The sequence below is a fragment of the Spea bombifrons genome, chromosome 8 (genome assembly GCF_027358695.1).
Source record: "Spea bombifrons isolate aSpeBom1 chromosome 8, aSpeBom1.2.pri, whole genome shotgun sequence".
Taxonomy (NCBI): Eukaryota; Metazoa; Chordata; class Amphibia; order Anura; family Pelobatidae; genus Spea; species Spea bombifrons.
The window spans coordinates 20,684,190-20,702,783 of record NC_071094.1 but is presented as its reverse complement, the minus strand read 5'-3'; the positions used below and the strand labels follow the sequence as shown (position 1 = coordinate 20,702,783).

The following is an 18,594-nucleotide window of genomic DNA, read 5'->3' as shown; positions in this document are numbered from 1 at the left end:
TTTTTTTGCAATTTTTCTGAGCGTTGCACGGTCTGACCTTGGGGTGAATTTGCTGGGTCATCTACTTCTGAGAAGATTGTCAACTGCCTTGAGTGTTTTCCACTTTTTCATAATCCTTCTCACTATAGAATGATGGACTTGTTTGGAATTGGCCTTATAACCCTTCCCAGAGTGATGGGCTGAAACAATTGCTCTTTTAAGATCATTGCTGATGTCTTTCCTCCTTGGCATTTTGTTAGCACACACCTGAATGCTCCACACCAGCAAACTGCCAAACAAGGCTTTTATATAGGTGGTCACACTTGCTGATCAAGGACATTTGATTAGCAGCCCCTGTCTGCTACTTGGCATCATAATCCATATGGAAACAGTAAGTGTGTACTTAGTTTTTCACACATGGCTTCTCCATGTTGGCATTACTTTTGTTGAATAAATCATGAGATGGTTTAATGTCGTGTGTTCATCTGAGATTGTATCTACCTAATTTTAATACCTGCTTAGAAACAGATGAATGTAAAACCATAGATTTCAAAGGATGTGCACTTTCTTTTTCACATGACTGTATATATATATACTTGTGTGTGTGTGTAATATACCGTATTGGCTCGGATATAGGCCGCCCCCGTATATAGGCCGCACCCTAAAAGTTTGGTGCTTTTTTAAAGAAAAAGTTTTTTTCTTTAAAAAAAGCACCAAAAAAACATGCTGCCACTCTGTCTCCCCCCCCCGAGATATGCTGCCGCTATCCCCCCCGAGATATGCTGCCACTGTCCCCCCCCCCGAGATATGCTGCCACTGTCCTCCTCCTCCCCCCGAGATATGCTGCCCCCCCGACTTACCAGACTAGACTCCCGGGTATACAACTTCCGGTGCCGGCACTCAGCGGATGTGCCGGCACCGGAAGTTGTATACGCGTATTGCGTTGATGTCCCCCGCCGGCCCCGCAAGACACCCGGGAGTCTGCTCTGGTAAGTCTTGGGGACAGAGGTAAAACGCATCGTGCGGACGGTCACCGGCTGCGGCGATGCGGGTAAACAACCTCCGCTACCGGGACATCTGCACGATGTGCTTTAACAATCTCCCTTGCCGGGACTCCCCCCGTGGGAATTCCCGGCAAGGGAGATTGTTAAAGCACATCGTGCAGACGTGCCGGCAGCGGAGGCTGTTTACCTGCATCGCCGCAGCCGGTGACCGTCCGCACGATGCCCTTAGACAACCTCCCGTGCCGGCACCAAACCCCCGCCCCCCCTCCCCCGTGGAAAGTGCTGGCAGGGGAGGCTGTCTGAGCGTATCGGAGAGGAGGATACAGGTCCCCTGCACCGGCCTGCCCGGCGCCCAGAACTTCATGTCCCGGGCGTCGGGCGCTAGTCCCCGAATATAGGCCGCAAAAAAAGCGCGAAAAAAAGTGCGGCCTATATTCGAGCCAATACATCGTGCAGACGTGCCGGCAGCGGAGGCTGTTTACCCGCATCGCCGCAGCCGGTGACCGTCCGTACGATGCGCTTAGACAACCTCCCGTGCCGGCACCCCAAACCCCCCCCCCCCGTGGAAAGTGCTGGCAGGGGAGGCCGTCTGAGCGTATCGGAGAGTAGGATACAGGTCCCCTGCACCGCTGCGGGGGATCTGTATCCTAACCCCGCTGCCTGCCCGGCGCCCAGAACTGCATGTCCCGGGCGTCGGGTGCTAGTACCCGAATATAGGCCGCACCCCCACTTTAAAGACTTAAAGTGGGGGAAAAAAGTGCGGCCTATATTCGAGCCAATACGGTATATATTAAGTTATGTAAAAGTATTGCAAACTTTTATATTATAAATGTGTATTCTATTGGCAGGTGATTTAAACAACATCAAATTTTCTGCATATCGGACTGCTCTGAAACTGCGCAGAGTGCAAAAGGCTTTGAGATGTAAGCTGGGAACACGAGGGCAGTAAATGGGTTTGGAGATTTGCTGGGTAAACTGTGTAGTTGGGATGGCAAGTATTTTTTTAGTGTATTTGATTTTTTGTGGGCTGTGCCTTATGTATTTAGAGGGGTGAGGTTTATCATTAAATTAGTAATGGCAATTAATGTCTAGAGGAGAGCTTGGTAATTTAGAAAATGGGAGGGAGTCAAAAAAATATCCTATATGGTGTATTATTTGAAAATCGTAGAATCATAAAATGCTGCTGCAGAAACAAGGTTAGTAGTGTAAGTGATCAAATTTGCCTCTAAACTAATTAGTCAAATTTTTTCTCTCTCTCCCAATTGCTTTCCTTGCACCTGTGGAGCACCGTTATATTCCTCTTTTGTTTTATTATCTGTATCCTCCTATTTTGTCTTATTTTTTTTTTCCACATCCTCAACTTTCAATCTTTGTCATTCTTGCCTGTTACACAAAACTCTCCTTTTTCTGTCACTATGGTCTTGTCTCCTTTTTAGTGGATTTAGTCACGCTCCCCCTCCTCTCCCAGATATTTAGCTATGATATCCTGCAGTCTCCTGAGCGCTCTCTTGATGTTCTTGATGTGATTCGCTGTCTAAGTTCACTATATGAAAGGTTAGAGGAAGAGCGAGGCCTTCTGGTGAATGTCCCACTATGTGTGGATCTAACTCTCAATTGGCTGCTTAATGTATTTGATGGGTAAGACTCCCTTTACACCCTTTACTCCCTTTACTTGCATACCACTGTGTCATGTCACTTGCATAGAGATGGTGAAATTTCACTGTTTAAATCATCTCACCTTGAATATAGGATTTCTTGATAAACGTGATAAATTAAGAGGTTTTCTCTGAATATAGAAATAACATCAAAGCTTGTTTCATATGGATCTCCATATTAAAAATACACCATCTCAGAAATTGCTTATTCATATATTATTGGCTGCAAGGATAACAATATCCAGAAATTGGAAAAAATTATATCCATTCCTTGGTCAGAGGTAATGAATCAAATCGAATGTTAATATAAAATGTTTTTTTCGCCTCTATTGGAAAATAAATACTAAATAAATACAATTCTATTTGGCGACCTTGGACCAAATATTTAAGTCAAAGAATTCCCTTACCTCTGTTTCCCCAATGGGAAGGTCCACATGCGCCTCATGCCTCTGAAGCTGTGAGTTATTTTTTTTTTGTATGTATGTTGGTATGTATGCTTGTTGACTTTGTATGTTATAAGAAATATAGAAAAGTGTTAAATAGCACCAATTGAATGTAAAAAAAAATATGTAACATTCGAATATCCTAAAATATATTTTGTAATAATTTTTTTGGTTAATTGTTAATCCTTTAAGATTTGATTAAAAGCCTATTTACGCCATTATCTGAATTTTGAATTTCTATAATGCCCACTGTATACAAGCCTTACTCGAATGTTTCTTATGTATTACTTGAATTCTGAAATTTTACAATTCTGACTGAATACATTAGACACTCGAATATTTCTTTATGTTCAACATATTTATTTACTTCCTGTGCCCTCTTCCACGTTCTCTCCTTTTTTCTGTCTGTGTTTTACCAGCTATTTGCCGAAATAAAAGAGATTAAAAAACAGAAAACTAAACTGTAGTCTGTTTAGCCTAATAAGAAACTTGCCTGTTTTCTGCACTATTTATTTTCTGCACTATTTATTTTCTACTATAGTATTTGTCTGGAAAAGAAGCATATCTTGCAAGTATTCCCCAGAGCAAATGCCCACTGTTCAATAATGATTTAAAAATGTTACCATATGCTTACTTAACTTGCACTAAACTAAAGCTAAGATATATTTTTTCTTTGCAGTGCTCGCAGTGGTAGGATCAGAGCTCTCTCTTTCAAAGCTGGAATAGTGTGCCTGTGTGATTGTGATGTGAAGGGAAAACTTCAATGTAAGTATTTTTTGGAAGACGGGACCCTGTTGGGCTTGTGGAAAGAATAAATAATGAAACTGTCATTTTTTTTTTTTTTTTTTTTTTTTTTTTTTTTTATTTTATTTACGAAAATAGAAGAAATGACATAGAACACCACGAAAAAACAATCTCTATGATAAACAATTAAAAATAGACAATAATATATACTGTCTGTCGGGATCCCAAGCTAAATAGGGGAAAGCATTTGTAAATAAAGAGACAGACAATCAATTGGTCATCCCCGTTCAGTTGTGTAACCAGCAGACCATAGAGAAAAGAAAAGAAAAAAAAAAAAAAAAAAAAAAAAAAAAAAAAAAAAAAAAAAAGGAAAATACACAAAATATTAAACAAAGAGATGGAGCTGGGGCGAGGGCGAGATATTTCCGAAACTTCAGAGGGACTACTAATCCAATTGAGATCGAGATCTATTGATTTTTTGAAAGCATAAATCCCAATAACGGGATTTTTTTAAAGATATATAAAGAGTTCGAGAAATTTCCCTTTCCATGGTAATTTGATACAGCAGTTGTTTCTCAAAATGAGACCAAACGAAATGTCTAGCTTGTTTCCATTCCCTAGCGATACATTTCTTGACTGCCAAGCATGTGTGTATCGTTAGGTTTAACTGAGTCGGAGACAATAAGGGCCAACCTTGGTGTAATAAAAGAGATAAGGGTGAATTCGGCAAATTTATATCGTCAACCGTTTTCAAAAAAACTAGAATGTCTGCCCAAAATTTAAACACTATTGGGCAGGACCACCAAATATGTAGGTAAGTTCCCTCCCCCTGCCCGCAACGCCAACAAGTATTTGGACACGTTGTAAACATAAGAGCAATCTTGGTGGGGACTCTATACCATTTGTTGACGACTTTATAATGAGTCTCTAATAATGAGAGATCGTGGACTCTCGGAAGGAGTTGTTTATACATATTTAACCATTGGTCATTTGAAATTATAATGTTTAGATCTTTTTCCCATCTTTCTTTTACCGAAATAGTGGGTAAGTCTCCCTCAATTACTCTCATCAGTTCTATACATTTTGATAATAATTTTATAGGTTTAGTAAGGCTAAAAATAGATGTAATTCTCCTATGGATTTCACTCTGTGTGCAGACTACATGTTTATTGATACAATGTTTAATCCTTAAATAATTAAATATGGATGGAGAAAAAGGTTTCAGTTTTTCTACTAGATCTGGAAAGGGAATCAGTTGTCCCTGTATCATAATTTCAGCTATTGATTGTATACCAGCATCTGTCCATTGAGCAAGAGAGATGTTATCGATCGTTTTTTCTAACACGTCTATACTTAATGAATCTATCAATTTCCCTTTAATACCTAATCTTTTTTTAATACGTAACCATTCTGGGATAATTCCCTCTAGAACCCTGTTTTTCCCTTGGATTTGAATTAATGTGTCTCTATCCTTTATAGACCATACTAATTTATTAAGATGAGTGTTTCCCAAGGCATTTTGTTCTATTATATACCATCTTTCTTTTTTAATGGTCTGTTGATATATTTTAGTTATATGTAACAAAATGCTTGCATCATATATCTGTTGGATCAAAGGGAATCCCATTCCCCCATTTTTGGGTTTAGCACCCAGTAATTTAGAATTTATCCTAGGAATTTTCCCTTTCCAAACAAAGTTTATAAAAGAAGTATGAATTATTTCCAGCCAATTCTTTGGGATTTTTGCAGGAAGCATCCGAAACAAATAAGTCCATTTCGGAGTTAAGTAGGCTTTTAACGCGTTGACCCGTCCCCACCATGAGAGATCTGTTTTCCGCCATTCTCTAATCAATTCAGTAGAAGTTTTTAAAGTACGTAGATAATTTTTAGATACTAGATCTTCCAATTTATCTGGAATACAAATCCCTAAATAATCAAAATCACTCGCCTTTGTATTCAATGAGTAACTCATTGAAAGTCTGTAAACGTGATGGGGTTTCATATTTTTAACTTGCGCGATGGACTTATTCATATTTAACTTATAGTTCGAAACCTTACTATATTTTTCTATTTCGGAAAGAAAGATGGGAAGTGAGGACAGTGGATCAGACAAAAAAATAATCACATCGTCCGCATAAAGAAGAAGTTTATATATGTTATTACCTATCTCAATGCCCTTGATTTTATAATTATTTCTTATCTGAATAGCAAGGGGCTCAAGAGACAGAATGTATAGGATAGGGGATAGTGGACACCCCTGACGGGTGCCATTCTGAAGGTCGAACCAGTCAGAACAAAAACCAGAACCCACTACCCGGGCGCTAGGATTAGAATATAAAGCATTAATAGCTGTGTACATCCAACCAGAAAGACCGAAATGTTTTAAAGTTACTTTAAGGTACCCCCAACTGACCCTGTCAAATGCTTTCTCTGCATCTAATGACAGGGACAGAAGGGGGCACCTATGTTTTTCTACATAGTCCAATATATCCACCAGACATCTAATGTTATTTGCCGAATCTCTGCCCGACACAAAACCCACCTGGTCTGGATGGATCAGAGTTTGCAAGATTGGTTTTAATCGTTCCGCAAGTAGTGACGAAAATAATTTTGTATCGACATTTATTAATGATATGGGGCGGTAATTTTTTATGTCTTCAGAGTTTTTATCTTTTTTTAATATTGGTAGGATATTGGCCTGTAAAAATTCTTTTGGACAGGAGCCTGTGATCGTGATTTCATGAAACATATCTAACATTCGATCTATAATATCTTTTTTAAAGGTCTTATAAAACAGATTCGTAAATCCATCCGGCCCAGGTGTTTTAGCTCTTTGTAATTTATCAATTAGTGAACTTAGTTCTTCCCTTTGCAGCGGTTTAAGTAATGTTTCTCTCTGTTCTTGATTTAAAGCTGGAAAATTTATCGAATTTAAATATGTCTCTACCTCTGACTCATTAGTTTCTGATGGTATATTATATAATGAATTATAATATAATCTGAACCCCTCTGCAACATCTTCAGGAGACATTCGTATGTTTCCTTGTGTTACAATCTTCGTAATTCTTTCTTTGGCCCTTTGTTTTTTAAGTAGATTTGTCATTAATTTATCTGGTCTATTGCTTTTATGATAAAATTTTAATTTTAATTTTTCCATGCAATATCTAGTCTTTTCCAGTTCTTTCTGGTTTATTTTATCTCTAAGACTTGCAATATCTTTTATACAGATATGTGTAGGGTCCGATTTAAAATCTTTCATCAAATTATAATAAGACACATAAAGCTCATTTAACAAGTTCTCCCGTTTTGCTATCATATTTTTTTTGATCTTAATAAAGAAGCCCCTGGCGACCGCCTTATAAGTACACCATCGTATCCCTTGGGATGTTTGACCTGCTTTGTTTTCTTGAAAAAAATTTTTAGTCATATTTGAAATAAGTTCTCTATTTATTGCTGAAAACAAAAGCGAATCATCCAACCGCCATGTCGTACACGAAGTTGGACCCCAGATATCTTTAAGATCGAAAAAAATTAAACTATGGTCAGACCAAATGTTCTCCCTCAGTAAAATCCGTTCAACTTGGTTAATTGCTCTAAGGTCGCCAAGGACCATATCAATTCTAGAGAATGACTTGTGTACATTTGAATAATGAGAATAGTCTCTTAGTGAGGGATGCTTAACTCTCCATAAATCATAAAGGTTAGCTTTATCTATAATATTACGAAAGGAATTAGTTCTCTTTTTTAAATTTTTATTAATTTGTTTATGCTTACCAGTTTCTTTATCCATTGTTATGTCTAATATGCAGTTAAAATCCCCTGCAATAATAAGAATTCCTGTTTTTATTTGTTCAACTTTATCCAAAATAATTTTAAGATGTGTAAGGGGCTCCTTATTAGGAAAATAAATATTAACTAATGTATATTTTATGTTATTTAATGTACCCACCCATATCAGGTAACAAGCATTTACATCTTCTTCTATATATGTTGTTTCTATACTAATATTATTTGAAAAGGAAATCGCTACCCCTCTTTTTTTTTTATCTTGCAATGAAGCATGAAAGGTATGTGGAAAGAGTCTCCCCCCCCATCTTAATTTATCAATAGTCCTCCAGTGCGTTTCTTGAAAAAACGCTACGTCAATCCTTTCTTTCTTTAAACACGAATAGACTCTACTACGTTTTTCAGGCGAGTTTAGACCTTGAGTGTTGACCGATACACATTTAAGACCCATTTAAATGATAATAGAGAAAAGGACTTTTCTGGTCTGTCACAACGGCCCTAGCCCACCTGCAAAATCTATATAGCCCCTCTGTTTTTCCGCCTAAAGCCCCAGCTCCATCTCGCAAACCATAAAAAACATTTACAAAAATACAAATCATATTAGAACATACATAAAAACCAAATTGACAAAGAGTACTCAACCAATATACTCCATCACAGGGGCAAAAAGGCGAGACAAAAATGCACCCGCAAGTGCGACATAACATAAGTAGACTAAACAAATGCATCCCGGTGATAACAAAATTATCAAGATACATACTTAGGTTCAAATGAACCGAAAGGAGGAGAAGAGATGGGAAACCTTGTTAGAAATAATGGCAGGCGTTGAGAACGGTGGATAAATCATATGTTATGACAAAGAAAAAAAAAAAAAAAAAAAAAAAAAACTGAATAACATTATAGTAACATTATATAGAAAAGGCAATATATAAAATATATAGAATATCAAAGATGTATATTGAGTGGAATCTTTACACTCAAATTGTCAATGATTTTTAAAGCAAATATGACACAATTTACAACAGTACCATAAACTGTCATTTTAATAAACCACAAAACCTATTTTTTAGTAAACTACACTAACTAAAAAACATATGTGATGGTTAAAGTAAGCAATATGTCTTTATCAGTGGGAAAAGTTGCAAGTCATTGTTTTCAGGGTCTGAATTATGTTTATATATTATTTATTATAATTCTCCTTTTGTTGTTGATTGGTTCTGGCACCACTTGCAATGGTGGAATGAAGAGAAGTGAGAAAACCACAGGAATGAACGTTGATTACATATGCTACTTTTTACAACTTTGGCTACAGATCTTAAATTCCCTTTGAGATAGTCCCTTAATTTTAAATTACATTTCTCCAAAGAATTACACTGAAAACAAGACAACACAAACAGTAAATAGGGTTAGCTTTTTCATTATTAGCTTTTTTTGTCTTGTCAAGGATTTTATAGAGAGCGCTATATAGCTATTCTAAAGCTTACATTGTCTGATGTCATTGACGCCTCAGGGCCACTACCTGCCAACTCTCACTGTGACAGGGGATGTGGATGTGAAAGGGTTAATATTAAAGCCAGCCCACATGCTCACTCGTCACTCTCCCTGCAGGTCCCAGAGCAACTACACCTTGATCCAAACCTGGTTACCTCCCAGGGTTAGGGTTGTTAGGGTTGTGTCAAGTGCACAGGCAAACCAAACTTCCACTTTACCTCTTGGCGTGTTTCCATGCATGTTTGATCAGCAGTAAGGTGTGTGCTCACATGCAGTGTATTAATTTAAGGTAATTCTATTATTATCCATGTGCCAAATTGGGATAGTTCAGATAAGTCCATTCCCTTAAACATGCATATACTCCTAATCACATGTGCCTAATTGTTAAATGCCTAAAAAGTCAGTTCACAGGGTTTTGAGAACTGCTTGAGAGCTGCATTTAACCTCCATGGTGTAGAAGCAGTGGCGTACCTATTTGTATTTGTAGTTTTGTAGAGGATCTTGTATGTGGCACCCCACATTTTTGATCTCCCCAACTGACCCTGCACTTCCATAGACATACTATAATGTTCACCTCTAGAAGGGTGCACAACCGATGCCCCCCACCAGGTACGCTACTGTGTATGTAGAAGTGAAAGTTTCTATAATAGGTATGGTTCAGGAAGAAGATGTAAAAGAGAAATGCATGTTTATGAGCTACTAATGTGAAACTAAGGAGGTAGCAGAAAACAAGAGGAAAGTAGTGAACACAGGCCACAAGAATGCATGATTATTGCTTGATTTTACCTTACTGATTTTTCTTTAGATCTGTTTTCTCAAGTGGCCAGCCCTGGGGGTACTTGTGACCAGCGGCAACTTGGCCTTCTTCTCCATGAGGCAATTCAGATTCCACGCCAGCTAGGGGAGGTTGCAGCTTTTGGTGGGAGCAACGTCGAACCCAGTGTTAGAAGCTGTTTTAGATTTGTAAGTATTCTCTAAAGGAAGACATTTTCATCCTACATAAAGTCAGAGCACAGATTGTACACAATTAGTTGACATGGATATCTCTTATGCTGTCTGTTTACTAGGTACATTGCAGCCCTCATATACACTTTATTGCATACAGAGAGTCATCAGAATGCATTTACTGCTTAGCAATGCATATGTGGATGGAAACCATTTCTTGCCAGCAATTGCTGTGAATAAAACAACAAATAGGGAGGGGGAATATGCCATTGGGAGCCAACTGCCTATGTCATTCATAGATAGCAAAGTGGACTTTCACTGCCAACTATGTGTCTCCCAAGCCAATAAGCGGCCACTACAAATTCTTCCCTGTGTGGAAGTCATAAAAAAAAAAACACAACACAAACATTCTCAATAAAAAAAATTGTTATATTTTATTACATTACGATCAGGACTTGGCTGGGGGAGTAAGGCAAGAAGTGCAGTCACCCAGAGGCAGGTAGTCCGTAACACCACATAGCAAGTCAATAATCAGTCCAGAGGGTCAAGGCAGGCAGCACTAGTTCACAATGTGTTAACAAGCGGAGGTCTAAGGACAGGAAACAGACAGGATAATCCAGGTAGCAAGCCAAAGTCAAAAGCCGTGAGGTCAAGCGAAGTCAAGTAAGGTCAGCAAGCTATAGCAAGAAACACAAGGGGAATGCTGACTGTACAGAGAAAGACACCACAGCTTGGCAAAAATCCAGAATAGCAAAAAGAGAGTGCAAGACTTATATAAGGCTGTAGGTTAAAGGCTCATCCCACTGGCTTCAGGATGCCACCTTCCTCAGAGCTGGTCTGCCAGTTAAGCCCCTCCTCCACTCCACCAATGAGGATGCACCATTGGGCAGTAGTATACGCCCCCAGATCAGCTGCAGCGCAGTCACACCTCTGAATGTCGGGAATGCGGCCAACTCCACATTCGCACCACCATATGCGGCATTCAGGCTACTCGAGGCAAGGAATGCGGCCTACTCTGCAACCCTGCGGCCCTATCGCGGAAGGAAAATGACCCCAGGTGTCTGACAACTACTAATAACTAGGTAATCAGTATCACTGATCAATATCAGTACCCCTAACATGTTATTTACAAGTAATCTGATAGCAATTACATTTTTTTACAACTCTAATTTTGTTTTAATATTTTTAACCTTATAAATTGCTATCTGAATACTTACTACCAGGTCACGCTTTAGGACTCTTTGGGTCACTGATCATTTGTTTCACCAATCAAGAGCCAGTGATTCGAATCTGGTGATCATCCCTATCACTAATACTATACATTAACTCCAACCTAACCCTATTTCTATCCACTAATGGTACTTCAGCACTACCTCTTACACTAACCTCTACCCCCTAGATATAATCACTAACTGTTTTGTATTTGCATGTCAGTTTGCTCTGAGATCCTAAAATATAAATGCACTTATGAGTAAGTGAGGTGCGAAACACTTTACGTCTGTAGGAGATTGTTGACGTGAATTCCCAACGACTGCTGAGATTTATTCTTCCAATATATATATTTTATGAACGGGAAAGCCATTCTGGAGTGCCTCTCTTTTCTCCTTCGTTGAATATTGATTATCTTGAGCTGGTGATGTGAGATAGAGCGCCTGGGGAACATTATCCATTTACGCTTGGTGTGAGTAGACTGAAGATTGAGAGACTTTGGGCTCCCTGGCTGGTTTCAAACAGGACTTTTTCAAACCAATGGATGGAGAGACACCAATAAAATTTTCAAAATTGCTCCAAACCTAGAGAAGGAACCATGCCATGTGTGCAAGAAAGAAGGGAAAGATTTCAATGTGTACAATTCATCCTGATACACCATAAAAATGTGAAAAGCTAGATGAAAAACTCAAATTTCTGTGTTCCTGTTGTGGCAATCCACTTAGAAAGGTAAGTAGAGTATCTACGAGGTCCTTAGTCAATGTGCTTTAAGTGACTATATATTTTATGGGGTTTTATGTTTAGGTGTAGTTTTACACCAAAATCATGAAATGCACATTCCTGGTTAAACATAAAAAATGGCGAAGTTGAGGTTTCGTGTGAATATGAAACGCTGTCTTACCACACATACATGTTATCTATGTGTTCAGGAGAAATTTGATTTTTTTTAATTTCCTTTCTTTATCCAAGTAGCCTAGTGTGCAAGATTTATCCCAAAACTTGTCTGAAATGAGAAAAGGTAGAGAAGAAATTCCCAGAAATTCTTTGTTCCCCTTAGATTTGTGTTGGCAGTGGCCACATAGAATAAGAACATATTATATGTAGGGTTTATTTTGGTGTTTAGGGGTAGTTTTAACCTTGAAAGCATAAGATGCTCCTTCTTGGTTTTAACATTCTGTTGTGACCGTTTATAGTGGACATACCACATACATGTGGCATCTAGGTGTTCAGGACTAGTGGGAGATTATTTTTTTGTTTTCTTTTTTGTTCCAGGTTCCATCCCAAAACGTACCTCACTTGAAAAGGCTGAGAAAAAGACTCAAACCCCTCTGTTCCACTTAGATTTGCGGTTGCAGTGGGCCACCAATAAATGTAAGTTGTGTTAAAATCCCCAATGGGTGTTGTTTTAGGGAATATATAGATTGTGGGATTATTTTGGTGTTAAGGGGCAGTTACCCCCCCTCCCAAATCACCAGGTGCACATTTTTTTGGTTTACCTGTGCAAATTTCTCATCTTGAAATCACTTTGTGCACTTATGATTTGGGGGTCTCTCCTGGACATGTAATGCCAATTTTCCTCACATATGTGATACCTATGTGTTTTGTAGACTTAAAAGATTATTTGTTTGTATTTTATTTCCTGTTCTGGGTAGGCCAGGGTATAGCATCTATCCTCAAATATGCCTGGAACATGAAAAATATGAATATAAAACTAAAATCCTCTGTTCTTAAAAGATGTAGGTTTGCTGTGCAGGACCTAGATGTCTTCAAAATATTTTATGGTGTGTGCTTTCAGGCAGTATGTAGTTTGTATGGGGTAGTTATCCCCTACAAATCACAAGTTGCATGCTTTTGGTTCTAACATTAAAATGTCTTGGTTTGAAACAGCTTTGTGCACACATGATATAGGGGAATATTGTGACCATGTTATTATGGTAAATAACACACATGTTAAATGGTGTTATTCAGGAGACTTTGGAGATTCATGTTATATATTTTTTTATTTGTCAGTTGAGAGGTACATCATGATATATGCTAATGTTGTATTTGTTGCATAAGATAAAAATAAACACAATGCTAAAAAAAAATGGTTCCATGTTGTTTTTGATTCACTGTGGTAATAAAAATAAGATACATGTGTGCTAGTGTTATATAAGCTTTCTGGAAATGCTTTTGTTTATTGATTGATACTTTATAACCGTTTTATCACTTGTAACTTTAAATCATAAAACACAACCTTTGTGTTATCTATTTTAAATATACATATCTAATGTGAGCACTGGTTCACTGTAAACAAAGAACAGGGTTACATACATATCTTGGGGTACAGTTAAAATTGCTTTAATAAAACACTTCAAAACACTGTTAAAAAATAAATTATTGAACCAATCTGGGGCGTAAAAATATAAAAACACAAAAATACTTATATCTACAATTTAATTTGAACAACTCTTCTGTGTACATGTGAAAAAAAACCACCAAATAAAACAAATGTGTAACTCTGAAAGTATTTTATATAACCCAATAATCTTCCTCCTTTTGGAAGTGCACTCACAAGTGTTGACTCAGAGTCAGGTAATTCGATATAACAAATGTAGGAAACAAGAGACAATCCCAAGCATAGCTTAACAAGTGTAATTTACTTGCATGTAAAATCTGTAATAAGGAGACCTGTTCTGCTAAAGATCTTCTGTTTCACTCGATCTGTATATTCGCTGCAAGGTTGTTTCTGCTCTCTACACGGTCACCGTCAATAAGATCCTTCCGCTTCCCTCACACACACAGCACGTTTTGCCAATAAAAAGCTTCTTCACGGTGCTGATGTTATGAGAGTTACTTCTTACGTAGTCTGGTTTTCTCCAATATCTATATATTGTTTAACCCCTTGTTGCACCATTTGACTCTATCTAAAGGATACTTTGGGTGGTTCTTTACAGCCTTTTATCAAAGAAAGATTATTTTAAATCTTAAACTAAGCTGATATTAGTATCACAACTCATATGCGTTTTCATTTTTAATACTTAATAGTACTTGGATTCTTGCCTGGATATTAAAAAAATAAAAAAAAATATTGCTTGTTAACACAAATAGCTATTCAGCCAATCACATGGCAGCAACTCAATGCATTTAGCAAGAAAACTTGCTGAACTTCAAAAGAGCATCATAAACAGGATATAAGTGACTGAACGTGGCATGGTTGTTGGTGCCAGACTGTCTGGCCTGAGTATTTTGGAAACTGCTGATCTACTGGGATTTTCAGGCACAACCATCTCTAGGGTTTGCAGAGAATGGTCAGAAAAAGAGAAAATATCCAGTCAGTGGCAGTTGTATGGATGAAAATGGCTTCTTGTCAGAGGAGAAAGGGCAGAGTGGTTTGAGATGACAGAAAGGCAACAATAACTTAAATAACCACTCGTTGCAATCATGGTATGCAGAATACCATCTCTGAATGCATAACATGTCGAACCGTGAAGCAGATGGTCTACAGCAGCAGAAGACCACACCGGGTGCCACTCCTATCAGCTAAGAAAAGGAAACTAAGGCCTTAGAATTTAGCATAAATAACATGAAAGCTCGGATCCATCCTGACTTGTATCAACTGTTCGGACTGGTGGTGTTGATGTAATGGTTTGGGGGACGTTTTCTTGGCACATTTTTGGCCCCTTAGTACCAATTGAGCTTTGTTAAACGCGACAGGCTACCTGAGTATTGTTGCCAACCATGTCCATCCCTTTATGACTACAGTGTACCCATCTTCTGATGGCTACTTCCAGCACTACAATGCACCATGTCACAAAGCTCACGTCATCTCAAACTGGTTTCTTGAACATGACAATTAGTTCACTGTACTCCAATGGCCTTGACAGTCACCAGATCTCAATCCATTAGAACAAATTTGGGATGTGGTGGAATGGGAGATTCACATCATGGATGTGCAGCCGACAAATCTACGGCAACTGCGTGATGCCATCATGTCCATATGGACCAAGATCTCTGAGGATTGTTTCCAGCACCTTGTAGAAAGTATTCCATGAAGAACGAAGGCAGTTCTGAAGGCAAAAGTGGGTCCAATCCGGTACTAACAAGGTGTACCTAATAAAGTGGCCAGTGAGTGTATATTTCTTATGGTGTCCATGTGACCTCTATTATGTTGGAAGAACTTAAAGACCGAAAATACTTTCTGGGGAACACATAAGAAATATGAAAAATGTAACCAAAAACATACTGACTCACAACATTTTTCTACACACCATAGCAGGGATCCAACACTATTAGGTTTTATGGGGATTCATTAATTAATCAAAGGTTGCATTCTACGGTTAAACGGTGTTGCTGTAATGCCTCAGTGTCGAAGCATTCTCTGTAGACCCTCCTGCGAACTCTGGGCTCATGCTTCTTGAATACAGGTACTGCATTCAATCATTCATGTCAATGTGATTAGTAAAATATATTTAAAAACTAAATAAATTAAAAAAAAATAGTTGTCACCATCAGGAGAACCATCCAATTCCAACAAAATGTAAGAAAAAAAATAATAAAATAAAATAAAAAATTAATTTTATGAGCAAGTGGTAAAATGGATGCTGTATCTTATATGGATGGTATCACTGTACTTGAGTGATGATGCTAAACACGTATTGGGGTGTTGATTGACATACCAAGCTCTATAAATTCATACATTCCTACGTAAAGTACAAAATTACTACCACAAACGTTGACTGACTGGTGATAGAATTAGTGCATGTAAAAAGTTAAAATACTAGTATTTGAAATACTCTGTGGTGTCTAGTTTTCAAAAAGTTCTCAAAAATGTATGGTTTGATGGGGTAAATTGAATTGGCCATGTTCAAAGATGTTCCAAATAGGACATGGGGACAGGACTACCAGATTTGAAAAAAAAAATTGAAGTAGCTAAATGCTACTTGTACTTATAACTTAAAAAAGCATAAAAACATTTGGTATTTCCAAACTCAGGAACATTTTAGAATCTATTTAGCAGGTTTATTCACCATACTTTATTATATTTATTTATAGGAAATTAGATGATATGATCAAAAAATGGTATCCAAAGCCATTCTTGTCCTAAAAAAAACAATATAGAATTTATGTGGGTACACCAAATGAGATTAAAGAAACAGCTAAACACGAGCCCTGCAACATTTTTTAAACAGCCTCAGTCACAAAGGGCACAAAAGAAAAAAAAGTTTGGTCCTTAAGGGATTAGAACACATTGGAGAAGAGGTGACTTAAACAAGATTTGAGGCCAGGCAGAAATGAAATGGATTTATTTACATTTTACATCTGGAAGCACATTAATTCCAGATGACTTAAATTCTGATTTTGAATTATTTCACTTCCTACAATGTATAAATGTTTTTTCTTTTTATATTTTTTATACTTTTTACATATATATCATGTAATATATTCAAATTTTTATATTGCAAGATTATGGATTGTGTTACATGAGATATGCTTTAATTAGTCTCAACTAAATGCCTTAATTAGATATGTTTTATTACATTTATAAGTGATACAATAGCAATATTGTTATAAGATATATATAAATATATTTGTGTTATGATAGAAATAGAAATATGAGTTGTGATACTAATATCAGCTTAGTTTAAGATTTGAAATGATTGTTTTTAATAAAACACTGTAAAGAGCCACCAAAAGTACCCTTACATTCAAATGCAGCAACAAGAGTTAAGCAATATGCATATTGGAGAAAAACAAACTAAATAAGAAGTGACTCCGATGATAACATTAGCACTGTGAAAAAAGCCTTTAATTGTCAAAATGCATTGTGCATGAGAGTAGTGGGAGGATCTTATTGATGGTGATCGTGTAAAGACTTTCAGAGCAGAAACAACCTTGCAGCGAATATACAGATCGAGATGAGATACTCTTTTTTTTTTTTTTTATGATTTTTAAGAAAGCCTTAAGAAAGGGTAATAAAGTAGACCGTTTAGAAGGTGCAAGGCTGTACAGTATGTGAGTTTGATACTAGATAACTCTGCAAGCAGCATATAAATGTTTCCATTCAGGGACTATAGCTGGCTTCTTTTTAGCCAAGGTTACTTATCACTGACTGCCACACATTTACATGTGAAGAAGGCCCTTCTAGGTCTCATCCTACATAATCTGAATATAATGCTTTTCTACTATTGTTTTTGAAAAGCTCCTGATGTGATTTTGCACGTGTGTTTTAAGTGGACAACACTGTGCAATTATAGGTCCACCAGTGATCAAGTTCCAGGGCTACTATGTGATCTTTGTGTTCTGACTGCAGACAAACGGTACTACGCTTTTGGAGCTGTCTCAGTTTCTGGAGTGGGGGACCCTGGAGCCACAGTCTTTAGTTTGGCTTCCAGTCTTGCATCGTGTGACGCTGGCAGAGTCAGTCAAACACCAAACAAAGTGTTCAGTCTGTAAACAATGTCCAATAAAAGGCTTCAGGTATGAATATAAACAATTCTTTAATCCATACAGTTGTCTAGAAGCTACATTTTAAAGGAAACATAATGTTTTAATTTAAAGTTGTAGTCTTCACTACACATCACATTTCTATTTTGATGTATCTCACTTTCTTTATGTTATTTCCTACGAATCAGGTACCGTAGCTTGAAACAGTTTGGGGTGGATATCTGTCAGTCTTGTTTTCTGACTGGTCAAGCTGGAAAAGGGAATAAACTACACTATCCAATCATGGAGTATTACACGCCGGTGAGCCAATACTGTCATAACATATCTAGCTCCTTTGTATGGAGCAATATACCGTATTTACAGAGATTAATGCCCTAGGTCTGGTGATTTCAAACTCTCTTGTAATTCACATGCTGTTTTCACCCTGAATTTTAATTTGATATTTAGACAACCTCTGGAGAGAAGATGAGAGATTTTGCCACAACATTTAAAAATAAATTCAGAACTCGCCAATACTTCAGTCGGCACCCACAGAGAGGATACCTTCCTGTACAGTCTGTTCTGGATGCTGAAGTAAGAGACACGTGAGTAATTTTATTCTTTACTTGTTATGACTACTTTTTTGTATTTTTCACATAAATGTATAAATGATTATTGAGATTGTGCTGTACCAGTGTCAATAATACAGTGGAAATACAGTGCTTCTAAATCTATAAGTGTTTGATAGCTATGGTGTACTGAACATATTATAGTGGTAAAATGGGATGTCTAAAGTAGATTCTATTAATGTGCAGTGTGCGCAGAAACCATTCCCAAAACAGACGCCACTCTTATCAAATCTGCTGTGGGCTCTAGCCCTGGATCTTTTGGAGACCTAGAAACGCCCCTGGTGAGAACCGACTGTTGATATCC

The 18,594-nt window shown here is 37.5% G+C and overlaps 1 protein-coding gene across 1 annotated transcript in view; it reads left to right on the top strand.

The window, feature by feature from the left end:
• The window catches only part of DRP2 (dystrophin related protein 2), a 58,993-nt gene that overhangs the window by 22,130 nt on the left and 18,269 nt on the right, over positions 1-18,594 (top strand). Inside the window, exons 13-19 of the mRNA XM_053473682.1 lie at positions 1,832-1,906; positions 2,420-2,621; positions 3,761-3,846; positions 9,908-10,065; positions 17,549-17,715; positions 17,871-17,982; positions 18,130-18,266. Of these exons, the coding sequence (XP_053329657.1) occupies positions 1,832-1,906; positions 2,420-2,621; positions 3,761-3,846; positions 9,908-10,065; positions 17,549-17,715; positions 17,871-17,982; positions 18,130-18,266 (937 nt within the window). The remainder of the gene's footprint in view (positions 1-1,831; positions 1,907-2,419; positions 2,622-3,760; positions 3,847-9,907; positions 10,066-17,548; positions 17,716-17,870; positions 17,983-18,129; positions 18,267-18,594) is intronic.